The 26,140-nt window shown below is 46.1% G+C and overlaps 1 protein-coding gene across 6 annotated transcripts in view; it reads right to left on the bottom strand.

Moving 5' to 3' along the window:
• Positions 1–26,140, bottom strand: part of GMPR (guanosine monophosphate reductase) — a 66,157-nt gene that overhangs the window by 30,500 nt on the left and 9,517 nt on the right. For all 6 annotated transcript variants that reach the window (XM_037893105.2, XM_037893104.2, XM_037893106.2 and 3 more), the window contains one exon: positions 11,815–11,896. In XM_037893105.2, the coding sequence (XP_037749033.1) occupies positions 11,815–11,896 (82 nt within the window). The remainder of the gene's footprint in view (positions 1–11,814; positions 11,897–26,140) is intronic.

The raw sequence follows: 26,140 nt of genomic DNA, 5'->3' as shown, positions 1-26,140 counted from the left end.
CCAGGGACTCCCATGATGTACTTCCCTCTAAGAGGAAAGACCATGCCTTGTGGGAGATGTAGCCCAACCAGGGAATCGACTCTACAGAAAAGAATGCTAGCATGAAGCACCAAAACTACAATTCCTGTGAAGTTTCAGAGTAGCAGCCGTGTTAGTCTGTATTCGCAAAAAGAAAAGGAGTACTTGTGGCACCTTAGAGACTAACAAATTTATTTGAGCATAAGTTTTTGTGAGCTACAGCTCACTTCACTGGATGCATTCAATTTTTTTCCACTGAATGCATCTGATGAAGTGAGCTGTAGCTCATGAAAGCTTATGCTCAAATAAATTTGTTAGTCTCTAAGGTGCCACAAGTACTCCTTTTCTTTTTGTGGATACAGACTAACACGGCTGCTACTCTGAAACCTGTCAGTTTTGTAAAGCAGTCAAACAAACCCAGATTCCAAAGCCCTAATCAACATATACAAGCAGAAGGGAACTACTGGAAAAATAGCAACTTCCACTGATCTTTCACAGGAGTAAAGATATTTAAACAGTGACTGATTTTTCTGAAAACTGGTTGGAAAATTAATTTAAATATAACCTTTACTGTAACTATTTAGCTGCCTCAAGCTTTATAATTTATCAAGGCAGTTTTCTCTGAAACAGGATGGGAGTTCGTCTGAGTAAAAACCTCAAGATTTGATCTTCTGTGAGTGAACTTTGTTACGTCTGCTTCTAGGCTGGATTACAACTGAAGATCTTTTCTGACAGGTCTCCCAGCAGAGAGTATAGTGCATTCACTGTTAATTGTCTCCACTTAGATACCACAGACTAAATTATTTCTGTGATAATTCACCTGTATGGTAGTCATTACACCTCAACATCTCTGCTGTTTGCATGTAAGGTATCTTATGGTCCTCCTACATTCTATTGTTCTGGACACAACTGCAAGCCTTTGCAGCTCTCAAATTATCTATTCACGGAGTTCACTACATGAGCTAAAAGGCTTCACCCGCCTGTCCCTGGATCTTTTAATCAGTGAGTGCTATACTGGTCAATCCGATTGACACTTTCAAACTTAAACCCAGTCTTATCTGTTTTTACATTTCCCTTTGCTTTGCATTGCGGTCCAGTGGCCAAGCCCTGAATCGGGCCTTAGAAGAACTGCATTCTGCTCCCAGCTCTGCTGCTGACCTGCTGGATGACCTTGGGCAAGTCACTTTGCCTCTGTGCCTTAGTTTCTCTATCTGTAAATTGAGGCTAATGATACTTACCTACTGTGTTAAAGTGCTCTGAGAGCTACCAATGACAGGCGCTGTATGAAAGATAGGTATTTCTAGAGCAACTATTTTCTGCTTTCTGTTGAATGCTCTGGGATGTTTATGTCTAAGTGTTTTCTAATGGTTTGCAATCACAGCTATTAAAAAAGAACAAAGCAGGCTTCTATGAGAATCATAGAATCATAGAATATCAGGGTTGGAAGGGACCCCAGAAGGTCATCTAGTCCAACCCCCTGCTCAAAGCAGGACCAAGTCCCAGTTAAATCATCCCAGCCAGGGCTTTGTCAAGCCTGACCTTAAAAACCTCTAAGGAAGGAGATTCTACCACCTCCCTAGGTAACGCATTCCAGTGTTTCACCACCCTCTTAGTGAAAAAGTTTTTCCTAATATCCAATCTAAACCTCCCCCATTGCAACTTGAGACCATTACTCCTCGTTCTGTCATCTGCTACCATTGAGAACAGTCTAGAGCCATCCTCTTTGGAACCCCCTTTCAGGTAGTTGAAAGCAGCTATCAAATCTCCCCTCATTCTTCTCTTCTGCAGACTAAACAATCCCAGCTCCCTCAGCCTCTCCTCATAAGTCATGTGCTCTAGACCCCTAATCATTTTTGTTGCCCTTCGCTGGACTCTTTCCAATTTATCCACATCCTTCTTGTAGTGTGGGGCCCAAAACTGGACACAGTACTCCAGATGAGGCCTCACCAGTGTCGAATAGAGGGGAACGATCACGTCCCTCGATCTGCTCGCTATGCCCCTACTTATACATCCCAAAATGCCATTGGCCTTCTTGGCAACAAGGGCACACTGCTGACTCATATCCAGCTTCTCGTCTACTGTCACCCCTAGGTCCTTTTCCGCAGAACTGCTGCCTAGCCATTCGGTCCCTAGTCTGTAGCGGTGCATTGGATTCTTCCATCCTAAGTGCAGGACCCTGCACTTATCCTTATTGAACCTCATCAGATTTCTTTTGGCCCAATCCTCCAATTTGTCTAGGTCCTTCTGTATCCTATCCCTCCCCTCCAGCGTATCTACCACTCCTCCCAGTTTAGTATCATCCGCAAATTTGCTGAGAGTGCAATCCACACCATCCTCCAGATCATTTATGAAGATATTGAACAAAACCGGCCCCAGGACCGACCCCTGGGGCACTCCACTTGACACCGGCTGCCAACTAGACATGGAGCCATTGATCACTAACCGTTGAGCCCGACAATCTAGCCAGCTTTCTACCCACCTTATAGTGCATTCATCCAGCCCATACTTCCTTAACTTGCTGACAAGAATGCTGTGGGAGACCGTGTCAAAAGCTTTGCTAAAGTCAAGAAACAATACATCCACTGCTTTCCCTTCATCCACAGAACCAGTAATCTCATCATAAAAGGCGATTAGATTAGTCAGGCATGACCTTCCCTTGGTGAATCCATGCTGACTGTTCCTGATCACTTTCCTCTCATGTAAGTGCTTCAGGATTGATTCTTTGAGGACCTGCTCCATGATTTTTCCAGGGACTGAGGTGAGGCTGACTGGCCTGTAGTTCCCAGGATCCTCCTTCTTCCCTTTTTTAAAGATGGGCACTACATTAGCCTTTTTCCAGTCATCCGGGACTTCCCCCGGTCGCCACGAGTTTTCAAAGATAATGGCCAAGGGCTCTGCAATCACAGCCGCCAATTCCTTCAGCACTCTCGGATGCAACTCGTCCGGCCCCATGGACTTGTGCACGTCCAGCTTTTCTAAATAGTCCCTAACCACCTCTATCTCTACAGAGGGCTGGCCATCTCTTCCCCATTTTGTGATGCCCAGCGCAGCAGTCTGGGAGCTGACCAGAAAGGGGAAAGGTAAATGGGAAGACACAAAAGGACCAGGCACACCCTTGTTCGACAACCAACATCCAGTGACTGAGGGTTTGCCAACACTAAAAAAAAAAAAAAAAAAAAGAAAGAAAGAAGACGACGCCCCACAGCAGCGAGTGCCAGAGCCTGAGCTCACAAAGCTCACACGCTGGGGGCTAAAAGTAGCAGTGTAGACATTTGGGCTTGAGTTGTAGCCCAGGGTCTGAAACCCTCCCCTGCTGGGTTTCAGAGATCAGGCTCCAGCCTAGCCCAAATGTATATACTGCTCTTTTTAGCCCCAGAGCAGGAGCCCTAGTCAACTGACTTAGGCTTTGAGACTCATGGCCACAGGTCTTTCCTTTGTAGTGTAAACATATCCTCTAAGCCCAGGTCTACACTAGAACTTTAGGTCGAATTTAGCAGCATTAAATCGATGTAAACCTGCACCCGTCCACACGATGAAGCCCTTTATTTCGACTTAAAGGGCTCTTAAAATTGATTTCCTTCCTCCACCCCTGACAAGTGGATTAGCGCTTAAATCGGCCTTGCCGGGCCGAATTTGGGGTACTGTGGACACAATTCGACGGTATTGGCCTCCGGGAGCTATCCCAGAGTGCTCCATTGTGACCGCTCTGGACAGCACTCTCAACTCAGATGCACTGGCCAGGTAGACAGGAAAAGAACCGCGAACTTTCGAATCTCATTTCCTGTTTGGTCAGCGTGGCAAGCTGCAGGTGACCATGCAGAGCTCATCAGCAGAGGTGACCATGATGGTGTCCCAGAATCGCAAAAGAGCTCCAGCATGGACCGAATGGGAGGTACGGGATCTGATCGCTGTATGGGGAGAGGAATCCGTGCTATCAGAACTCCGTTCCAGTTTTCGAAATGCCAAAACCTTTGTCAAAATCTCCCAGGGCATGAAAGACAGAGGCCATAACAGGGACCCAAAGCAGTGCCGCGTGAAACTTAAGGAGCTGAGGCAAGCCTACCAGAAAACCAGAGAGGCGAACAGCCGCTCCGGGTCAGAGCCCCAAACATGCCGCTTCTATGATGAGCTGCATGCCATTTTAGGGGGTTCAGCCACCACTACCCCAGCCGTGTTGTTTGACTCCTTCAATGGAGATGGAGGCAACACGAAAGCAGGTCTGGGGGACGAAGAAGATGATGATGAGGTTGTAGATAGCTCACAGCAAGCAAGCAAGCAGAGAAACCGGTTTTCCCAACAGCCAGGAACTGTTTCTCACCCTGGACCTGGAGCCAGTACCCCCCGAACCCACCCAAGGTGCCTCCCGGACCCAGCAGGCGGAGGAGGGACCTCCGGTGAGTGTACCTTTTAAAATACTATACATGGTTTAAAAGCAAGCATGTGAAAGGATTGATTTGCCCTGGCATTCGCGGCTCTCCTGGATGTAATCCCAAAGCCTTTGCAAAAGGTTTCTGGGGAGGGCAGCCTTATTGCGTCCTCCATGGTAGGACACTTTACCACTCCAGGCCAGTAACACGTACTCGGGAATCATTGTACAACAAAGCATTGCAGTGTATGTTTGCTGGCGTTCAAACAACATCCGTTCTTTATCTCTCTGTGTTATCCTCGGGAGAGTGAGATATCATTCATGGTCACCTGGTTGAAATAGGGTGCTTTTCTTCAGGGGACACTCAGAGGTGCCCGTTCCTGCTGGGCTGTTTGCCTGTGGCTGAACAGAAATGTTCCCCGCTGTTAGCCACGGGGAGGGGGGAGGGTTGAGGGGGTAGCCATGCGGTGGGGGTAGACAAAATGCGACCTTGTAACAAAAGCACATGTGCTATGTATGTAATGTTAACAGCAAGGTTTACCCTGAAAGAGCGTACCCATTGTTCTATAAAATGTGTCTTTTTAAATGCCACTGTCCCTTTTTTTTCCTCCACCAGCTGCATGTGTTTCAAGGATCACAGGATCTTCTCCTTCCCAGAGGCCAGCGAAGATCAGAAGGCGAAAAAAACACACTCGCTATGAAATGTTCTCTGAGCTCATGCTGTCCTCCCACACTGACAGAGCACAGACGAATGCGTGGAGGCAAATAATGTCAGAGTGCAGGAAAGCACAAAATGACCAGGAGGAGAGGTGGCGGGCTGAAGACAGGGCTGAAGCTCAAATGTGGCAGCAGCGTGATGAGAGGAGGCAGGATTCAATGCTGAGGCTGCTGGAGGATTAAACAAGTATGCTCCAATGTATGGCTGAGCTGCAGCAAAGGCAGCTGGAGCACAGACTGCCACTACAGCCCCTGTGTAACCAACCGCCCTCCTCCCCAAGTTCCATAGCCTCCACACCCAGACGCCCAAGAACGCAGCGGGGGGGGCCTCCGGCCAACCAGCCACTCCACCACAGAGGATTGCCCAAAAAACAGAAGGCTGGCATTCAATAAATTTTAAAGTTGTAAACTTTTAAAGTGCTGTGTGGCATTTTCCTTCCCTCCTCCACCACCCCTCCTGGGCTACCTTGGTAGTCATCCCCCTATTTGTGTGATGAATGAATAAAGAATGCATGAATGTGAAGCAACAATGACTTTATTGCCTCTGCAAGCGGTGATCGAAGGGAGGACGGGAGGGTGGTTAGCTTACAGGGAAGTAGAGTGAACCAAGGGGCAGGGGGTTTCATCAAGGAGAAACAAACAGAACTTTCACACCATAGCCTGGCCAGTCATGAAACTGGTTTTCAAAGCTTCTCTGATGCGTACCGTGCCCTCCTGTGCTCTTCTAACCGCCCTGGTGTCTGGCTGCGCGTAACCAGCAGCCACGCGATTTGCCTCAACTTCCCACCCCGCCATAAACGTCTCCCCCTTACTCTAACAGATATTGTGGAGCGCACAGCAAGCAGTAATAACAGTGGGAATATTGGTTTCGCTAAGGTCTAAGTGAGTCAGTAAACTGCGCCAGCGCGCCTTTAAACGTCCAAATGCACATTCTACCACCATTCTGCACTTGCTCACCCTGTAGTTGAACAGCTCCTGACTACTGTCCAGGCTGCCTGTGTACGGCTTCATGAGCCATGGCATTAAGGGGTAGGCTGGGTCCCCAAGGATAACTATAGGCATTTCAACATCTCCAACGGTTATTTTCTGGTCTGGGAATAAAGTCCCTTCCTGCAGCTTTTGAAACAGACCAGAGTTCCTGAAGATGCGAGCATCATGTACCTTTCCCGGCCATCCCACGCTGATGTTGGTGAAACGTCCCTTGTGATCCACCAGAGCTTGCAGCACTATTGAAAAGTACCCCTTGCGGTTTATGTACTCGGCGGCTTGGTGCTCTGGTGCCAAGATAGGGATATGGGTTCCGTCTATGGCCCCACCACAGTTAGGGAATCCCATTGCAGCAAAGCCATCCACTATGACCTGCACATTTCTCAGGGTCACTACCCTTGATATCAGCAGATCTTTGATTGCGTGGGCTACTTGCATCACAGCAGCCCCCACAGTAGATTTGCCCACTCCAAATTGATTTCCAACTGACCAGTAGCTGTCTGGCGTTGCAAGCTTCCACAGGGCTATCGCCACTCGGTTCTCAACTGTGAAGGCTGCTCTCATCTTGGTATTCATGCGCTTCAGGGCAGGGGAAAGCAAGTCACAGAGTTCCATGAAAGTGCCCTTACGCATGCGAAAGTTTCGCAGCCACTGGGAATCGTCCCACACCTGCAACACTATGCAGTCCCACCAGTCTGTGCTTGTTTCCCGAGCCCAGAATCGGCGTTCCACAGCATGAACCTGCCCCATTAGCACCATGATGCATGCATTGGCAGGGCCCATGCTTTGAGAGAAATCTGTGTCCATGTCCTGATCACTCACGTGACCACGCTGACGTCGCCTCCTCGCCCGGTATCGCTCTGCCAGGTTCTGGTGCTGCATATACTGCTGGATAATGCGTGTGGTGTTTAATGTGCTCCTAATTGCCAATGTGAGCTGAGCGGCCTCCATGCTTGCCTTGGTATGGCGTCCGCACAGAAAAAAGGTGCGGAACGATTGTCTGCCGTTGCTCTGACGGAGGGAGGGGCGACTGACAACATGGCTTACAGGGTTGGCTTACAGGGAATTAAAATCAACAAAGGGGGTGACTTTACATCAATGAGTACTTCAGGCAGGACTTCACGGAGGGTTCCAAAAGGAAATGGTGCACCTAAGTAATTGTTCTTATTGGAACAAACAGGTTGGTCTGGCCTCTGATTGATACATGGCTAGATTTACCTCGCTGCACCTTCTCTGTGAGTGACTGCAGTGTGACCTAGAGGAATGAGTCCCCTAGACGGGGGAGGGAGGGAAGCAAATAAGTACAAAACAAATCTGGTCTATTTCTTGTTTTGATCCACTCCATCTATCTTTTACATCTTTGGCTGGCAGCAGATGGTGCAGAAGGACTGCAAGCCATCCACATCTCATGGCTGCTCGGCAGAAGACGGTGCAGTAGGACTGCTAGCCATCCTCATCTCTTGCCTGCCTGGCAGAAGATGGTACAGTAGGACTGCTAGCAATCCGTATCACCTGCCTGCTTACCATAAGATGGTTCAATAGGACTGACTGCAGGACTAAAGAGAATGACCTAGTCAAGTCACTCCAATTTAGTCCCTGCGCCCATGTCTGCCCAGGCGCTCCTGATCGACCTCACACAGGCGACCAGGAGCACCTCAGACATGACGATGACAGCTACCAGTCCTACTGTACCGTCTGCTGCCACAAGGCAATGGGTTGATGCTGCTGTGTAGCAATGCAGTACCACGTCTGCCAGCATCCAGGAGACATACGGTGACGGTTACCTGAGCAGGCTCCATGCTTGCCGTGGTATGGCGTCTGCACAGGTAACTCAAGAAAAAAAGGCACGAAACGATTGTCTGCTGCTGCTTTCATGGAGGGACGGAGGGAACGGGGGCCTGACAATATGTACCCAGAACCACCCGCGACAATGTTTTAGCCCCATCAGGCATTGGGATCTCAACCCAGAATTCCAATGGGCAGCGGAGACTGCGGGAACTGTGGGATAGCTACCCACAGTGCAACACTCCGGAAGTCGACGCCTGCCTCGGTACTGTGGAAGCACTCCACCGAGTTAATGCACTTAATGCACTTAGAGCATTTTCCGTGGGGACACACAATATATAAAAACGATTTCTAAAAAACCAACTTCTATAAATTCAACCTAATTTCGTAGTGTAGACATACCCTAAGACACAGGCCCGAAGGGGTAGGAGACAGAAGAAGAGGAAAGAAATTCTAGCTCTATATCCCAGATAGAAATACCAGGGAAGGGAACAAGGAAAAATACAAAAGACTTATGAAATCCTGTGGGATCCTCGCACACAGATTTAATTTACCCTAGAAAGTGCTACAGTGATTGGCAGCTAAGAAACCATTAACATACGCATTACAACTACTAAATATTAATGCATCATACCTTTGTACTTAGTGCTTTTTCGTCCATGGATCTCAAAGCACTTTAAAGAGGTGTGCAAGGCGGCAATCTGATCTTAATATCGTTTTATAAATGATCTAGTGATTTGCACTATGTTTATTAGGCAATAGATGAAATAAAAGTGCCTACCCTGAACAATATATCCTCAGGAGACTTAACTGAGATGATTCAGCGTGTCTTTTTTGTAACAGGATGCGGCAAGTCTCACCAGCAGTCCTGAACATAGTATTGCCATTGATTGTGCCGACACCACCATGCTTCCTATCACCCACACATCTTTAGCTCAGATAATAACACCGTGAAATAGATTCCAAAGCCAGAAGGGACCACTGTGATCACCTAGTCCAACCCTCCTGTATAACACAAGGCTTAGAACTCACCCAAAATAATTCCGTTTGAACTAGAATCTCTCTTTTAAAAAACATCCAATCTTCCACTTCCAACCATTGGGTCTTGTCATTGCTCTGTCTGCTAGACTGAAGAACCCATTATCAAACTTTTGCTCCCCATGTAGGTAATTACAGACTGTGATCAAGTCACTCCTTAAACTTCTCTTCGTTAAGCTAAACAGATCCAGCTCCTGTCACTGTAAGTCTTGTTTGCTAATAGAGTCAGGGTGCTTAAGGCCAGAAAGGATCCAGTCTGGCTTCCTATATAGCACAGGCCACCAACACCACCCAGCACCCTAAACCCAACGCCTGAAATTAGACCAAAGTATTACAGCCCACAGGAGACTAGACTATTATGAGCCAAAGGCAGAGAATAGGAGGGACTGAGGTGCTCCAGTGCCCGAGGTCCCTGCAATGGGAAATAACTGAGATATACCCAGAGAATCCTGGCAGTGACCCACACCCACACACTGCAGACAGAGGTGAAAAAAAAACAGTCACTGCCAATCTGCCATGGGGGAGAAATTCCTTCCTGCCCCTAAATATGGCGACCTTGAGCAAGGACCAGCCAGTCAAACACCTGAGAGAGAGAAAGAATGCTGAGTGCCACCTCAAAACCTTGGGCCCTCCCCATTCAATGTCCCATCTCCAGCCATGGCCATCTCTGATGCTTCAGAGGAAGGAGATTTAAAAAACAAACAAACAAACAAACACTAGGGAGGAAGATATCCCTTCCTGACCCCTGCAGGTGGCTGGCTGAAACCCTGAATCATGAGCTTTCAGGAACATAAGCCATAAACTGGAGGTGAGCCACAGGGCTGCTAAGCTGTACCCCTTACCATCACAAGCAACCCCATCATACAGCTGCACTCATAAATTTGTCCATCTCACTCTTAAAACTAATGTCCCCACATCTCCTGTTGGGAGGTGTTCAGAATCTCATCGCTCTGAAACCTCCTCCTAATTTCCAACCTGAATTTATCATGGCCAGTTTATATCCATTTGCTCTTGTGCCGACATTGTCCTTTGGCTTAAATAGCTCTTCACTCTCCATGGTATTTACCCCGCAACGTATTTATAGAGAGCATTCATATCCCATCTCAGCCTTCTTTCTGCTAAACAAGCCAAATTGTTCCAGTCACCTCTCATAAAATAGGCCCTGAATTCCCCTGATCATCCTAGTCGCTCATCTCTGCACCTGTTCCAGTCTGAATTTATCTTTAACATGGGTGACCAAAATTACACACAGTATTCCAAATTAGCAGTGCCTTGTACAGTGTCATTAATATTTCTCTCGCTTTACTGGAAATGATTCACCTGATACATCCTAGGATTGCATTTGCCTTTTTCACAGCCGCATCACATTGGTGGTTCATAGTCATCCTGTGACCAACCCACACACCCAGGTTTCTTGCCTCCCCTGTTGCTTCTGAGTGATAAGCCCCCAGCTTGTAGCAGGAATTATTATTAGACCTAAGTGTGTTTTGTACTATTGAATTTCATCCCATTTCTGTCACTCCAGTTTTCAAGAGCATCCAGAGTTTCCTAATATTCTGATACGCCTCCATATTGACGATGCCTCCTCCCATCTTTGTATCATCAGTCAATTTGCAACTCCTACTTTTTGTGCCGAGATCATTAATAAAAGAATAGTAAATAAGATTGGTCCCAAGTCCAATCCTCGAGGAACTCCACTAGTAACCTCCCTCCGCTCTGCTATTTCACTTTGCAGCACAACCTGTTGCCTTCTCCCCTTCAAATATTCTAAATCCACTGCATTTCCCTTATCTAAAATAATCACTTATTTTCGCAAGAAGGAAATCAGGTTAGTCTGGTATGATCTACCTTTGGTAAACATGCCCTTTACCATTTACCTCCGTTAATTTAATTATTCTTCATTTCACAATTTGTTCTAAGGCACTTTGCATACTACTGAAATCGGATTTACAGGTCTACAAGCACATGATCACTTTATTCCCTTTCTTAAATATAGGTAGAATGTTAGCGATGCTCTAATCATATGGTACTTCCCCCAAATAGACAGATTTATTAAAAATCCTTGCGACCAGAATAGCAATCCCATGCGCCCATTCTTTCAGTTTTCTGGCATGGAAATGATCTGGTCTGCCCAGTTTTTGCACATCAAGGTTTTCCTCCACCACGTAAGTGATAATTTCCATGTCTAGACACTCACTTCATCAGCCTTACTGTCTTCATGAACATGTTCCATATTATCATCCTTACTGAAAACCAAAGCAAAGCATTCATTTAGTTTTTGGCCCAGACCTAGATTATCTTTAATCTCTTTCCCATCCACACTAGCATCCCAACCTCATCCTTCCTTATTCTTTTTATTTAGATAAATAATAAGAAGGTTTTTTAAATTTCCTTGGCAAGAGTTAATTCAGCTTGACTTGTAGCAATTCTCACTTTACTCCTACATTTTCTAATATCCACAATGTAGGGGTTTTTTTGGTTGATATACCCCTATTTTCCATTACTACGTGCTCTCTGCTTACTCCTAATAACCTATTTTGAGGTGATTTATTCATCCAGCTAGGTCTGGTGCTTTTCCCTACAAGTTTTTCATTTGCTTGCGATGCAAATTTCAGACAGTTTTCGTATAGTTGAAGAAATTCCAAGCCTCCTCCACATTTAAATCCTTGAGCTCTTCAGTCAATCATTCTTTGTGGCTCTTCATGCATATATCCTGCCCGTTATCTCTCACATAAACTGTCTCTGAGAAAGGACTCTACGACTCTGCTAACATGAATGGGCCCAGGCACCTTTAAAAAGTGCGACCCAGTGCACAGGTGAATGGCTGTGACATATACATTGGGTTCATCTATGCAACAACTCCTTCACCCACGTCTTCACTTTTCAGCCCAGATTTGACTTACCAGGTCCGATACCCACTTTAATGATATCTGCTCCAGAAAGAATAAGTTCCTCCACCATCTCTCCTGTCACGACGTTACCTGCCTGAGACAAAAGCAACAATATTATACATGGGAGATTTTAAAGCCACGTGCAGTGGAAAATAACGATGATACTGCTGGTTTTTATTCATTTCTTATCCTAGCTGCTAGACAAGGAAGGGTGAACAGTTAAATTCACTCATTAGGGAACTGTACTTCTGTTATCATTAAAATATTACCAAGTTGTCCACTGTACATTTCCTATAAATTAGACAAATAGTACAGGTACCTTGTGGATTCAAATGAGATTAGTGATTGGCCCAAACACCTCTAAACTTAGATGTTTGGAATCCAAGCCCAGTTCCAGATTTCAATTTTGTGGCTGGGTCTCTTCTTCAATAATGGGTTGCATTACAACCCCAGAGGCAAACAATCTTTAACTTCCATGGGTGAGTCTGCAGTTCAGGCCCATCCCTAAATGAGCTCCCCCTCCCCCGAGCTATGCTAAAAAAGGTTTGATAACTAAAGAACAACGGAAGTTAAATGGGCAGAAGAAGCGAAGAACACCTCCTTCTCCTTTATCAAAATCCATGCATATATAGAGAATTTTCCTATAGAATTTCCTGGGATAGCAGTCTTGATCTCATCCTATAATGCAAAAAGAAAAGGAGGACTTGTGGCACCTTAGTTTCTAAGGTGCCACAAGTCCTCCTTTTCTTTTTGAGAATACAGACTAACACGGCTGCTACTCTGAAACCTGTCTTATAATGCAGTTACTACTGCAGGATATTTTTACTGCAAGCACCATGCACTGAGGAATAGCAGGTAAGATGGCAGCAATTAAAAGACTCCCCAGTAGGGTAGGTCTCACTATACGCTGGCCTACCCTCGAGAATGTTGGCATTTACAGTACCAGTTCCAGGACTTGAGAGGTTTGTAAATGCCTCTGGTCCACATTCAGAAGTGCTCCAAACATTTCATGAGCGTTCCAAGCACTGCTATAACAGCACTAGCATCTTGTAAACACTGCTGCCTACCCCACTTGTCCCAGGCCAGCAGAATTTTCCTATAGTGGATATTACTGCCTGCAACTGAATTGTCTTGAAAATACTTGTATCTCTAACGAGAGCCAGTGGTTAGTTAGGTGAGTCCAAATGCCACTGGCTTGTTTTCAAGAAACATGTTTCCTGAAATTGTCAGCAATTATCAGAATGGGAGACGGTAACACAATGCTTTGGTGGATCCTCTGAGACAGTATTGTTATGGGGCAAGAGGGCAGCTACCACCCTATTGCACCCAATGGAAAAAACCCTGCATTCTTCCCAGTGAATCATTTATTCATGCAGGGCCAAATCCCCAAGTCATTTCCCACAGCAGCAAACATCCAAAGAATATACAGGCCAACACCTATGGGAAGTGCATGCATCCTTAACCAGGCACAACTCTTGCATGTTGCTTGATTCCTGCATGCCTTACATCATCCATTTGTGATCCTTGTGCTAGTATGGGCTGTTCATTTTAGGGAGGACCTGAATTTAGATTTTGAGAGGTTAAAAGCCACTTAGATCATCTTTAAATAAGGATCCTTACTAAAGCAGTTATTTGTGGCAGCATTGATACGGAAGACCAGGGAGCAATTCTTAAAATCCAAACTCAGTTTTTACTCAGTCCTTATTCGTTCACAATTCCTATTGAAGTCAACAGAAATTGGATAATGTAGGGTTGGCCCATTCTCTGTTTGCTGCTATTGGCTTGTAACTCACTATTTATTTTTTTAAATGCATTTCAGTTCTCTTTTAATAAAACTGAACTAGTCAGAAAGCCGCCATTTGAGGCACTTAACAAACCAGCAACATTGTGGGCAGAAGATTGGGGTGTAGGAAACACTCAAAACTGTATGAAATGGATTTTTTAAAATAACAAGAGAAAAAAAGATGAAAGACCAGCAAAAACTACAGGATGTAGAATTGGCTCAGTGCTTCCAGCAAAGTGCTGCTTCTTTCATGTCCTGCCGCCTCTTGCTATGCTTTATGTTGTGAGCTCTTGGGTGAGGTGGAAGAAAGTGTGGCACTTGCAAGACTAAGAACACACTCTGTATCAGTAAAGCAGATTACCATGTGCACAGTGTGATACTTGGTATGTTATGGTATGTCAAATACCAGAGTGCATGCAGCACATTTATGAACCTGGGCAAACAGGGCCTGGTCCAAAGCGCACTAAAGTCAGTAGAAGTCTGTCCATTGACTTCAATGGGGTTTGGATCGATACATAAGCAAGCACCTTTGTTGAAGTTCAAAAGTATTACACTTGCTCTTTTTTACTAACCTTTTCAAATGTATAGTTAAGTTAACTGCACTGTTCTTCTCACCGACACAGTACAGTTTGTTATCTGATCATTTCCTATACGGCCCAAGAAGTGTTAACCAGAAACCACAACGGGAAGCCATTCCCACAGAGACAGCACTAACAAGAAATGTTCATTCACGCTGCTCAAACTAGGAGTGAAAAGACCTTCACCTCCACCACACCTTTTCTGTGTGTGTGTATACAAATGGATATATCCGTCTACCTACATGGAAACCTATCTATGTCTATAGAGGCTCAATATCTTAGGAGCAAAACTGAATGGTGTTATTAGGGGAAGGAGGGTGAGATTTTCAAAAGCGCTTGGTTTTGACCTCACTCTGCTCCCACTGAAGACAAATGGGAGTTTTACCTTTGACTTCAGTGGGAGAGCAGAGTTAGGCCAACACTGAGTACTTTGAAAAACCCCACCAAGAAGAAAAGAGGGGGTTACTTCAATAAGAAAAACCTAGAAAAGTATGGACAAACAGTAGGGATGAAGAACCTGTAAAAGTAACTAAGGATAAAGAGCAGGTAAAAGAATACTTGGAAACATATACAAATAAGCCACCGCAGGTGATATACTACCTAGAGCATTGGGGGAATTAGTTAGAGACAATACTAATTAACTAAGGAATTTACTATACCATTGAAAATCACTGCCATCTTGAAGTACCAAAGTGGTGGACAAAATCTAATGTGCGGTAGAACTGGTTTTTAATAAAGGCAAGGAGAGAGACTCTGGCAATTGCCATCCCATACGTCTAACTTCTACTTCCTACAAAATTTGAAAATAATTTGAACCAGGGCTAATTTTAAAAGTCACTATGGGTTGGATCTGCAGCTGGTGTAAACTGAAGCCAGTAGGTTTGGAGTTATGCCAAACTGCACTAGCGCTGGATCTGGCCATACAAAATCAAGGACTAACTCTAGCACTATCATCATCTGACTTGTGACTTTAATTGAAATCGCAAATGGCTTGTGCCAGGTCTCTACGAGGTGACAGAACCATGAGCAAACTCCCGAGTGAAATCCTGGCGTCACTGAAGTAATTGGGCATTTCACTATTGACCTTAATGGGGAGAGGATTCACCTCAGCTTTATAAATACTACAACCTTTTCGACAGAATTAAAGTATTAGTGAACACTGTAGACGTAATAAATGTGGATGTTAGGAAAGCATTTGATTCAGTGTCTCAAGAAATCTTATTAGAAATATTAGAGAGACAAGGTGGGTGAGGTAATATCTTTTATTGGACCAACTTCTGTTGGTGAGAGAGACAAGCTCTCGAGCCACGCAGCAGCGCTCTTCTTCAGATCTGGGAAAAGGTACTCAGTGTTTCACAGCTAAATACAAGGTAAGACAGATTTTTAAGCATAAGGAGTTAACACCTGTTGCAAGCGACCATTCACAACGAAGCGGGCAAGTAACACCTCATCAGTCCTAGGACAAAGGAGGGTTAGTGGGTTACCGTGTGGTGTAAGGAGACATAAAACCACCATCTCTACTGAATCCATGATTTTTGGTGTCTAGTAGAGTTATGAATTTAAGCTCCCAGGCTAGCCTTTTGAAGGTGTTGTGCAGATTTCCTTTGAGGATAAGGACTGAGAGGTCAGATATGGAGTGATCCTTTTGTGAAAAGTGTTCGCTCACAGGCGATAGGATGTTTTTGTCCTTTATCATTTTTCTGTGGGAGTTCATTTGAGAGCACAGCAATTGTCTAGTTTCATCCACATAGTTGTTGAGGCATCTGATGCACGGGATGAGATACAGCACACGTTGTGATAGGCATGCATAGGAGCCAGGGATCTTAAAAAGGTGTGTTGGGGGCAGGATTGATCACGAAGCAGTGGAGATACAGCTTCAGGTTTTGCATCTATTGTTATGGCAGGGTCTGGTTCCTCTTTGAGTTGGTGTGTCCTGGTCTGTGGGGAATTTGCGTCTCATGCCAAAGTTTGGCAAGGTTGGGGGGTTGCCTGAAGGGCAGAAAAGGGGGGTTCAGGAAAGATTTCTTTCAGGATGTGGTCCCCATCAGGTATGGGCTGTAACTGTTTGATGATACTCCATATGGGTTCCAGTATGGGATGGTAGATGACAATTAGGGGTGTGTGGTCAGTGGTGTTTTTTTTCCTGTATTGAAGCAGGTTCTCTCAGAGAGAGGGTGAGACCTCATCTGGAATACTGTGTGCAGTTCTGGTCTCCCACGTTTAAGAAGGATGAATTCAAACTGGAACAGGTACAGAGAAGGGCTACTAGGATGATCCGAGGAATGGAAAACCTGTCTTATGAAAGGAGACTCAAAGAGCTTGACTTGTTTAGCCTAACAGAAAGAAGGCTGAGGGGAGATATGATTGCTCTATATAAATATATCAGAGGGATAAATACCAGAGAGGGAGAGGAATTATTTAAGCTCAGTACCAATGTGGATACAAGAATCAATGGATATAAACTGGCCATCAGGAAGTTTAGACTTGAAATTAGACGAAGGTTTCTAACCATCAGAGGAGTAAAATTTTAGAACAGCCTTCCAAGGGGAGCAGTGGGGGAAAAAGACATATCTGGCTTGAAGACTAAGCTTGACACGTTTCTGGAGGGGATGGTATGATGGGATAGCCTAATTTTGGCAATTAATTGATCTTTGATTATTAGCAGTAAATATGCCCAATGGCCTGTGATGGGATGTTAGATGGGGTGGGATCTGAGTTACTACAGAGAATTCTTTCCTGGGTGTCTGGCTGGTGAGTCTTGCCCACATGCTCAGGGTTTAGCTGATCGCCATATTTGTGGTCGGGAAGGAATTTTCCTCCAAGGCACAGTGGCAGAGGCCCTGGGGGGTTTTCGCCTTCCTCAGCAGCGTGGGGCACTTGCTGGAAGATTCTCTGCACCTGGAAGTCTTTAAACCATGATTTGAGGACTTCAATAGCTTAGGTTAGGGGTTTATTACAGGAGTGGGTGGGTGAGATTCTGTGGCCTGCATTGTGCAGGTCAGACTAGATGATCATAATGGTCCCTTCTGATCTTAAAGTCTATGATTTTATGAATTAGGGTGGCCTGTTCCATGATGCAATCTACTTCTCTGGTGAAGTATCCTTGTTTGCTGAAGGCAGTTTTAAGTGTGTTAAGGTGTGTATCCTAAACTTTCTACTCAGAACATATTCTGTGGTATATGTGTGCCAAGCTGTAGAAAACAGATTTCTTGGTGTGTCTGGAGTGGTTGCTGGATCTATGGAGGTAAATGTGGCATTTCTGATATATTCTATAGGTTCTATTGTTGAAGCTGATCATGATGTGCAGGAAGTTGATGCTGGTGTGGGAGTGTTCTAGAGAGAGTTTGATGAATGGTTGGTGGTGGTGGCTGAAGTTGTTGTCAAAGTCTGTGAAGGAGTTTTGGTTGTCTGCCCAGAAGATGAAAATATCATCAGTATATCTCAGGTATATCATTGGTTTCATGTTTCATTTTTCCTCAAGATGGGCCATGAAGAGGTTGGCATATTGGGGAGCCATCCTAGTACCCATGGCTGTTCCCAAGGTTTGGGGAAAGTGTTTGCTGTTGAAAGTAAAAGTTGTTATGGGTGAAGCTGAAATGGTTGAGTTTGGTGTTTGGGAGGGATATCTGAGTGTTGTCCATTGTCTTGTAGATATTTGAGGCAGGCAGTGATGCTGTCATGGTGAGGGATGTTGGTGTATAGGGAGTTGATATCCATGATGGCAAGAAATCGTTGATGTTGTGGAATTTCTGGAGGAAGTTGGTAGTGTCCTACAGGAAGCTGGCCCTTCGTGCAGGGAGTGGTTTGAAGATGGTTTCTGTGAGTCCCGATATTCTTTGAGTAAGACTTCCATGGCCAGATGTGATTGGTCTACCTAGATTCCCTTTTCATGTATCCTGGGAAGTATGTAGAAGGTCCCTGGGATGGATTTGTGGGAGATGAGGGTGTAGGCTTTCTCTTGGAGTTGTTTGGGGAAGGAATTGATGATATCCTTAAATTCTTTAGTGAATTGTGGTGTGGGGTCTTCTTTACGTTCTTTATAGTACGTGGTATCAGATAGCTGTTGGCTGGCCTCATTGACATAGTCATCATGGTTGAGGACTATGACAGTGCCCCTTTGTCTGCTGGTTTGATCATTATTTGGTGGCTGGATTTCAGGGATTGTATAGTTGTCCACTCGGCAACGGAGAGATTGTGGTGGATGTGATGTTTGTTAAGGATTTCACAGTTTATTTTTTTCCTGAAGCAATCAATGTAATGTTCAAGTGTGAGGTTTTGTCCACTAGTTGGTGTCCAGTCAGATTATTCATTTTTCTTATGACTGTTAGTAGGGACACAGTAGTTGTGGGTGGTGGTGTCTGTGTTGTGAAAGAATTCTTTGAGGCAGAGTTGGAGGAAGAATTCTTTTAGTTCTCCACCTTACTATGGTGTCAGGTTCTATGGTGGGGGAGAAGTTCAGTCCTTTGGAAAATACAAATAATTCAGCTCTAGCTAGGGGTAGTGTTGATTGGGGTGTCATGTAGAATCCATGTGGTGGGTCCTGGTGTTATGGTTTCTCCCGGAGGTGGTGTTTTTTGGGTTGTGGAGTTGTAGTTATTTCCACTTTTTCCTTTTATTATCTCCCATTGACTTAGGGAGGAGCACTGCCATCCTGATTGAAAGCTGGCTAAAAGACCACTGGCAAATGGCAATGGATCAAGGTGAGAGGATATGCCTAGGAGGTACAACCTCCTCTAGCTCTACCTTCCTACCTCTAATCCAAGGCCAAAACACCAGATCATGACTGTGCCCCTCTTGGCACGATGAGCCAGGAACCACTTGAGACAGTCCCACCATGACTATTATAGTAGCCATAACATTCTGAGTAGATCCAAGACTAAATGTCATATTTGTGGAAAATGAAGTCACCAAACACAGTCAGCCCAAAGAGCTATGTAAGCACAACTCAGGGGAGATGTTCTAGCAGTTTTAATGTAAAAACCAAGGATGGAGATGAATTAATTTGAATGGTGCACAGTGGTATCATTAGGAGTAATGGGAAAAAATTTAAAAAAAGACACATTCAGGATGAATACCAGAAAAAACTTACTGGCAGAAACATATATTAGGCCATGTAACAGTCTTCCAATGAAAATGATGGAAATCCTACCATTTGGGACATTTAAAACTAGATTGGTAAACATGAACTCGATTTCCCTCTGTAAGGAAAGGATCTTCCACCATTTAAGCCAACAGGAGTTTTGACATTGACTTCAGTGAGTGTAGGATCAGGCCCTAACTTCCTGATTCTATGCTGCTGATAAACAAAACACTGTAATAATACCCTGACACTGGGAGGCCATGAGATCTACTGGACAGGGTGCTAGGTTGCAACTCAGGAGGCCTGGGATCTATTCCCAGGTCTGTTTCTGTCCTGCTGGATAACCTGACGCACATCACTTTGCCTCTCTGTGCCTTCACTTCCCTATCTGTCATGTGAATAATGAGACTGAACTGCTTTCTGAAGTGCTCTGAGATATATGGATGAAAAGGGCTATGTCAGAACTAGGTATTCAAAAGGAGAAGACAGCATGCCAAATTGATTATAAAAACATATCCCACTCTCCTAAATCCCATTATACAACAGACATCCTTCCATCAGCACACAGGGCAAAAGCCAATGAGGAGCCCTGGGATATATAGTGTAGCAGCTGTCGCTGCCTTGCACAGTTCATTACAGACCCACAGCTGAACCTGTTATATGACCCCTGGGAACAAACATTCCCTCCTAAGACCCTGGTTCGTGTTACAGTTTTGTACTGCACTCCTAGTGTGAGCCAACTGTGGGGGTCATTCTGAGGAGAGTGAACAGGGCAGCCTGCAAGGTCCTGGGGATCACTTTCAGCTATTAAAACACAGTTATTTTTAGACCTAGTAGTTAAGGGCTGGAGCTTTCACTTTGAGCCCATAAGAACACAGAGAACACTGCAGGGGTAAAACACAAGCATAAATTTGTTTCTTCAAACTGCTTTTGAGGATGGGGTAGAGCTGACTCACAGACTTTGCAGGCTGTCGGGGCATTTGAAGGGTTAGGAATGTATGGAGGCTTTCAAGAGGGAGGAATCCCCCTGAATTTGTTCATAAGTTTTTAGGAGAAATGTATCTCTGCAGGTGATCAGAAAAGCAGCCACCCTCATGTAGGCTAGTGTCATTCAGATATAGTGAGCCAGGACTATAGATGTGGTGTTGTTACTAAAACATGACATAATTATCATAAATAATAATTTTAATGACAACAGTAGAGAAACTGCAGAGAGCAAGAAGGTAGCTAAGAAAGGATATGATTAAGGCATTTGGACTCAACTCTTCGGTCTGCCACTGATTTCCTGCTTTACCCAGGGCAAGTCACTTAATTTCTCAGTTTCCATCTATGAAATGGAAACAGTAACGTTTTCTCTGTGTATTTAGATTGTAAGCTATTCCGAGCAGGGACTGTCTCTTATGTGTTTGGACAATGGGGCCCTGATCTCAGCTGGGGTTGCTCCATACTACTGGAATATAAATAATAATATTGTGAGCTACTCCTTTGCTGTTCATCAGAAATAAAAAGACATTCATTCAAAAACTGAAGTCAGTCCCTCCAGGGCCCAATCCTGCCCTCTTTGCATACCCACAAACTCCTATCAAAGTCACTGAGAGTTGTGCATGTGCAAAGAAGGCAGAATTGGGACATACATGTGCATCTTATCTAGTCACTGTGGCAGTGGGCCTGCTTGTGAGGTGATGGTTACCCAGGTACCCATGGGCGCTCCAGCACAATCTTCCCATTTACAAGCCAGATCTCAGCAGGCAAGAACGCTCAGTCCCTTTTTCTTTCATGTTCCTTCCCCTCCTCCCTGTTCCATTTTCCACTGCAGCTTCATCTCCTGTGGGCCGGAAGAACATGGGCTCCCCTGAGTTGCATGAACATGCAGCTCCATTCTCTGCTTCAAGCAGGATGATCTGGTTATGACCTGTTTTTTTTCCAGTTATTTTAAGGGTATGGTGGAGGAGCTTTCTGCCTGGCATGAAAGAATGGCAAGGTCTTGCCCATGCAAATGATTTCTTTTGTGTTAGTTTGAAGAAAGGCCAAAAGCTTTAAGAGACAGCTAATCATTCTAATACCAGAGCCTTTGCTGCTAAGGAACAAATTCCGCCCCCTGCTCCTTGGCCACTGAGGACCACTGGCAGCAGAATCGGTGTGGTTCTGCTGCAGGCATGATGCTATCAAGAGTGTACATATGCTCTCCGCATGGTGCCCTCTTCTGCACAAGCTCCCTACTCATTAGCACTTATGGGACAGAAGGGATACAGCATAGTGGACTGAAAAGGGGTAGGCACGCCTTGGTGAAGTCCCCTCAGTGGCAGCTCCATTCACTGGACTGACACCTCCCCTTCACATTCATGAGTGCCTAAGGTCTACACTAGGAGTTGAGGTCACATTTAGCAGCATTAAATCGATTTAATCCTGCACCCGTCCACACAACGAAGCCCTTTTTTTCGACTTAAAGGGCTCTTAAAATCGATTTCCTTACTCCACCCCCAACAAGGGGATTATCGCTGAAATCGGCCTTGCTGGGTCGAATTTGGGGTACTGTGGACACAATTAGACGGTATTGGCCTCCGGGAGCTATCCCAGAGTGCTCCATTGTGACAGCTCTGGACAGCACTCTCAACTCAGATGCACTGGCCAGGTAGACAGGAAAAGGCCCGCGAACTTTTGAATTTCAATTTCCTGTTTGGCCAGCGTGGCAAGCTGCAGGTGACCATGCAGAGCTCATCAGCAGAGGTGACCATGATGGTGTCCCAGAATCGCAAAAGAGCTCCAGCGAACGGGAGGTACAGGATCTGATCGCTGTATGGGGAGAGGAATCCGTGCTATCAGAACTCCATTCCAGTTTTCGAAATGCCAAAACATTTGTCAAAATCTCCCAGGACATAAAGGACAGAGGCCATAACAGAGAGCCGAAGCAGTGCCGCGTGAAACTTAAGGAGCTGAGGCAAGCCAACCAGAAAGGCGAACGGCCGCTCCGGGTCAGAGCCCAAAACATGCCGCTTCTATGATGAGCTGCATGCCATTTCAGGAGGTTCAGCCACCACTACCCCAGCCATGTTTGACTCCTTCAATGGAGATGGAGGCAACACGGAAGCAGGTTTTGGGGACGAGGAAGATGATGACAATGAGGTTGTAGATAGCTCACAGCAAGCAAGCAGAGAAACCAGTTTTCCCGGCAGCCAGGAACTGTTTCTCACCCTGGACCTGGAGCCAGTACCCCCCGAACCCACCCAAGGCTGCCTCCCGGACCCGCCAGGCGGAGAAGGGACCTCTGGAGAGTGTACCTTTCAAAATAGTATACATAGTTTAAAAGCAAGCATGTTTAATGATTAGTTTGCCCTGGCATTCGCGGCTCTCCTGGATGTACTCCCAAAGCCTTTGCAAAAGGTTTCTGGGGAGGGCAGCCGTATTCCATCCACCATGGTAGGACACTTTACCACTCCAGGCCAGTAGCACATACTTGGGAATCATTGTACAACAAAGCATTGCAGTGTATGTTTGCTGGCGTTCAAACATCACTCTCCTGAAGATAACACAGAGAGATAAAGAACGGATGTTATCATTCATGGTCACCTGGTTGAAACAGGGTGCTTTTCTTAAGGGGACATTCAGAGGTGCCCGTTCCTGCTGGGCTGTTTGCCTGTGGCTGAACAGAAATGTTCCCCGCTGTTAGCCACGGGGAAGGTGGAGGTGCTAGCCACAAGCTGGGGGGAGGCAAAATGCGACCTTGGAATGAAAGCAGATGTGCTATGTATGTAATGTTAACAGCAAGGTTTACCCGTGAAAGAGCGTACCCATTGTTCTATAAAATGTGTCTTTTTAAATACCACTGTCCCTTTTTTTTCCTCCACCAGCTGCATGTGTTTCAAGGATCACAGGATCTTCTCCTTCCCAGAGGCTAGCGAAGATCAGAAGGCGGAAAAAAAACACACTCGCTATGAAATGTTCTCTGAGCTCATGCTGTCCTCCCACACTGACGGAGCACAGACGAATGCGTGGAGGCAGACAATGTCAGAGTGGAGGAAAGCACAAATTGACCAGGAGGAGAGGTGAAAAGCTGAAGAGAGTAAGTGGCGGGCTGAAGAGAGGGCTGAAGCTGAAAGGTGGCGGCAGTGTGATGAGAGGAGGCAGCGTATGGTTCAGCTGCAGGAAAGGCAGCAGGAGCACAGACCGCCGCTACAGCTCCTGTGTAACCAACCGCCCTCCTCCCCAAGTTCCATAGCCTCTTCACCCTGATGCCCAAGAAGGCGGTGGGGGGGCCTCCGGCCAACCAGCCACTCCACCCCCGAGAACTGCCTAAGCAACAGAAGGCTAGCATTCAATAAGTTTTAAACTTTTAAAGTACTGTGTGGCCTTGTTCTTCCCTCCTCCACCACCCCTCCTGGGCTACCTGGGTAGTTATCCCCCTATTTGTGTGATGAATTAATAAAGAATGCATGAATGTGAAGCAACAGTGACTTTATTGCCTCTGCAAGCGGTGATTGAAGGGAGGAGGTGAGGGTGGTTAGCTTACAGGGAAGTAGAGTGAACCAAGGGGCAGGGGGTTTCATCAAGGAGAAACAAACAGAACTTTCACACCGTAGCCTGGCCAGTCATGAAACTGGTTTTCAAAGCTTCTCTGATGCGCACTGCGCCCTCCTGTGCTCTTCTTATCGCCCTGGTGTCCGGCTGTGCGAAACCAGCAGCCAGGCGATTTGCCTCAACCTCCCACCCCACCATAAACGTCTCCCCCTTACTCTCACAGATATTGTGGAGCGCAGAGCAAGCAGTATAACAGTGGGAATATTGGTTTCGCTAAGGTCTAACCGAGTCAGTAAACTGCACCAGCGCGCTTTTAAATGTCCAAATGCACATTGTACCACCATTCTGCACTTGCTCAGCCTGTAGTTGAACAGCTCCTGACTACTGTCCAGGCTGCCTGTGTATGGCTTCATGAGCCATGGCATTAAGGGGTAGACTGAGTCCCCAAGGATAACTATAGGCATTTCAACATCCCCAACAGTTATTTTCTGGTCTGGGAATAAAGTCCCTACCTGCAGCTTTTGAAACAGACCAGAGTTCCTGAAAGATGCGAGCGTCATGTACCTTTCTCGGCCATCCCACGTTGATGTTGGTGAAACGTCCCTTGTGATCCACCAGTGCCTGCAGCACTATTGAAAAGTACCCCTTGCGGTTTATGTACTCGCAGGCTTGGTGCTCCGGTGCCAAGATAGGGATATGGGTTCCGTCTATGGCCCCACCACAGTTAGGGAATCCCATTGCAGCAAAGCCATCCACTATGACCTGCACATTTCCCAGGGTCACTACCCTTGATATCAGCAGATCTTTCATTGCGTGGGCTACTTGCATCACAGCAGCCCCCACAGTAGATTTGCCCACTCCAAATTGATTTCCAACTGACCGGTAGCTGTCTGGCGTTGCAAGCTTCCACAGGGCTATTGCCACCCGCTTCTCAACTGTGAGGGCTGCTCTCATCTTGGTATTCTTGCGCCTCAGGGCAGGGGAAAGCAAGTCACAAAGATCCATGAAAGTGCCCTTACGCGTGCAAAAGTTTCGGAGCCACTGGGAATTGTCCCAGACCTGCAACACTATGCGGTCCCACCAATCTGTGCTTGTTTCCCGGGCCCAGAATCGCCGTTCCACCGCATGAACCTGCCCCATTAGCACCATGATGCCCACACTGCCAGGGCCCGTGCTTTGAGACAAGTCTGTGTCCATGTTCTCGTCATCGCGCTGACGTCACCTACTCGCCCGGTTTCGCTTTGCCAGGTTCTGGTGCTGCATATACTGCTGGATAATGCGTCTGTTTAATGTGCTCCTAATTGCCAAAGTGATCTGAGCGGGCTCCATGCTTGCTGTGGTATGGCATCTGCACAGAAAAAAGGCGCGGAACGATTGTCTGCCGTTGCCCTGACGGAGGGAGGGGTGACTGACAACATGGCTTACAGGGTTGGCTTACAGGGAATTAAAAATCAACAAAGGGGGTGCTTTGCGAGAAACAGAATGGTCCCCTCAAGGATATAACTCAAAATCTCAAGGATAGAACGCAAAACTGGGTTTAGCAGGCCGTTGATTTCACGGAGGAGAAAATGAATACAAAACAAATCTGATCTATTTCTTGTTTTGATCCACTTCATCTATCTTTACACATCTTGCTGGCAGCAGACTGTGCAGTACGACTGCTAGCCATTGTTATCTCCTGGGTGCTCGGCAGAAGATGGTGCAGTATGACTGCTGACCATTGTCTTCTGCTGGCTGCTGATTAAAAGACAGTGCACTGCTGGTAGGACTCAATCGCCTTGAGACGAAACTTAAAAGGGAAATGACCTGGCTGAGTCACTCCCATGTTTGCCCAGGCGCCCCGACCTCATCGAGGTCGGTTAAAAGAGCACCCAGGACTACGTCGACGGTGGCTACCAGTCATACTGCACTGTCTGCTGCCAAAAGGCAATAAACTGCTGCTGCGTAGCAATGCAGTACCGCGTCTGCCATCACCCAGGAGACATACGGTGATGGTTAGCTGAGCAGGCTCCATTCTTGCCATGGTATGGCGTCTGCACAGGTAACTCAAGAAAAAAGGCGCAAAACGATTGTCTGCCCTTGCTTTCACAGAAGGAGGGAGGGAAGGGGGCGCCTGACGATATGTACCCAGAACCACCCGCGACAATGTTTTAGCCCCATCAGGCACTGGGATTTCTACCCAGAATTCAAATGGGTGGCAGAGACTGCAGGAACTGTGGGACAGCTACCCACAGTGCAGTGCTCCGGAAGCTGATGGTTGCCTCAGTACTGTGGACACATTCCGCTGACTACATGCGCTGAGAGCATTTGTGTGGGGACGCACACAATCGACTGTATAAAAACGCTTTCTACAAAACCGACTTCTATAAATTCGACCTAATT

Source organism: Chelonia mydas, chromosome 2, assembly GCF_015237465.2.
Source record: "Chelonia mydas isolate rCheMyd1 chromosome 2, rCheMyd1.pri.v2, whole genome shotgun sequence".
Classification (NCBI taxonomy): Eukaryota; Metazoa; Chordata; order Testudines; family Cheloniidae; genus Chelonia; species Chelonia mydas.
This window is presented reverse-complemented; position numbering and strand designations above follow the sequence as displayed.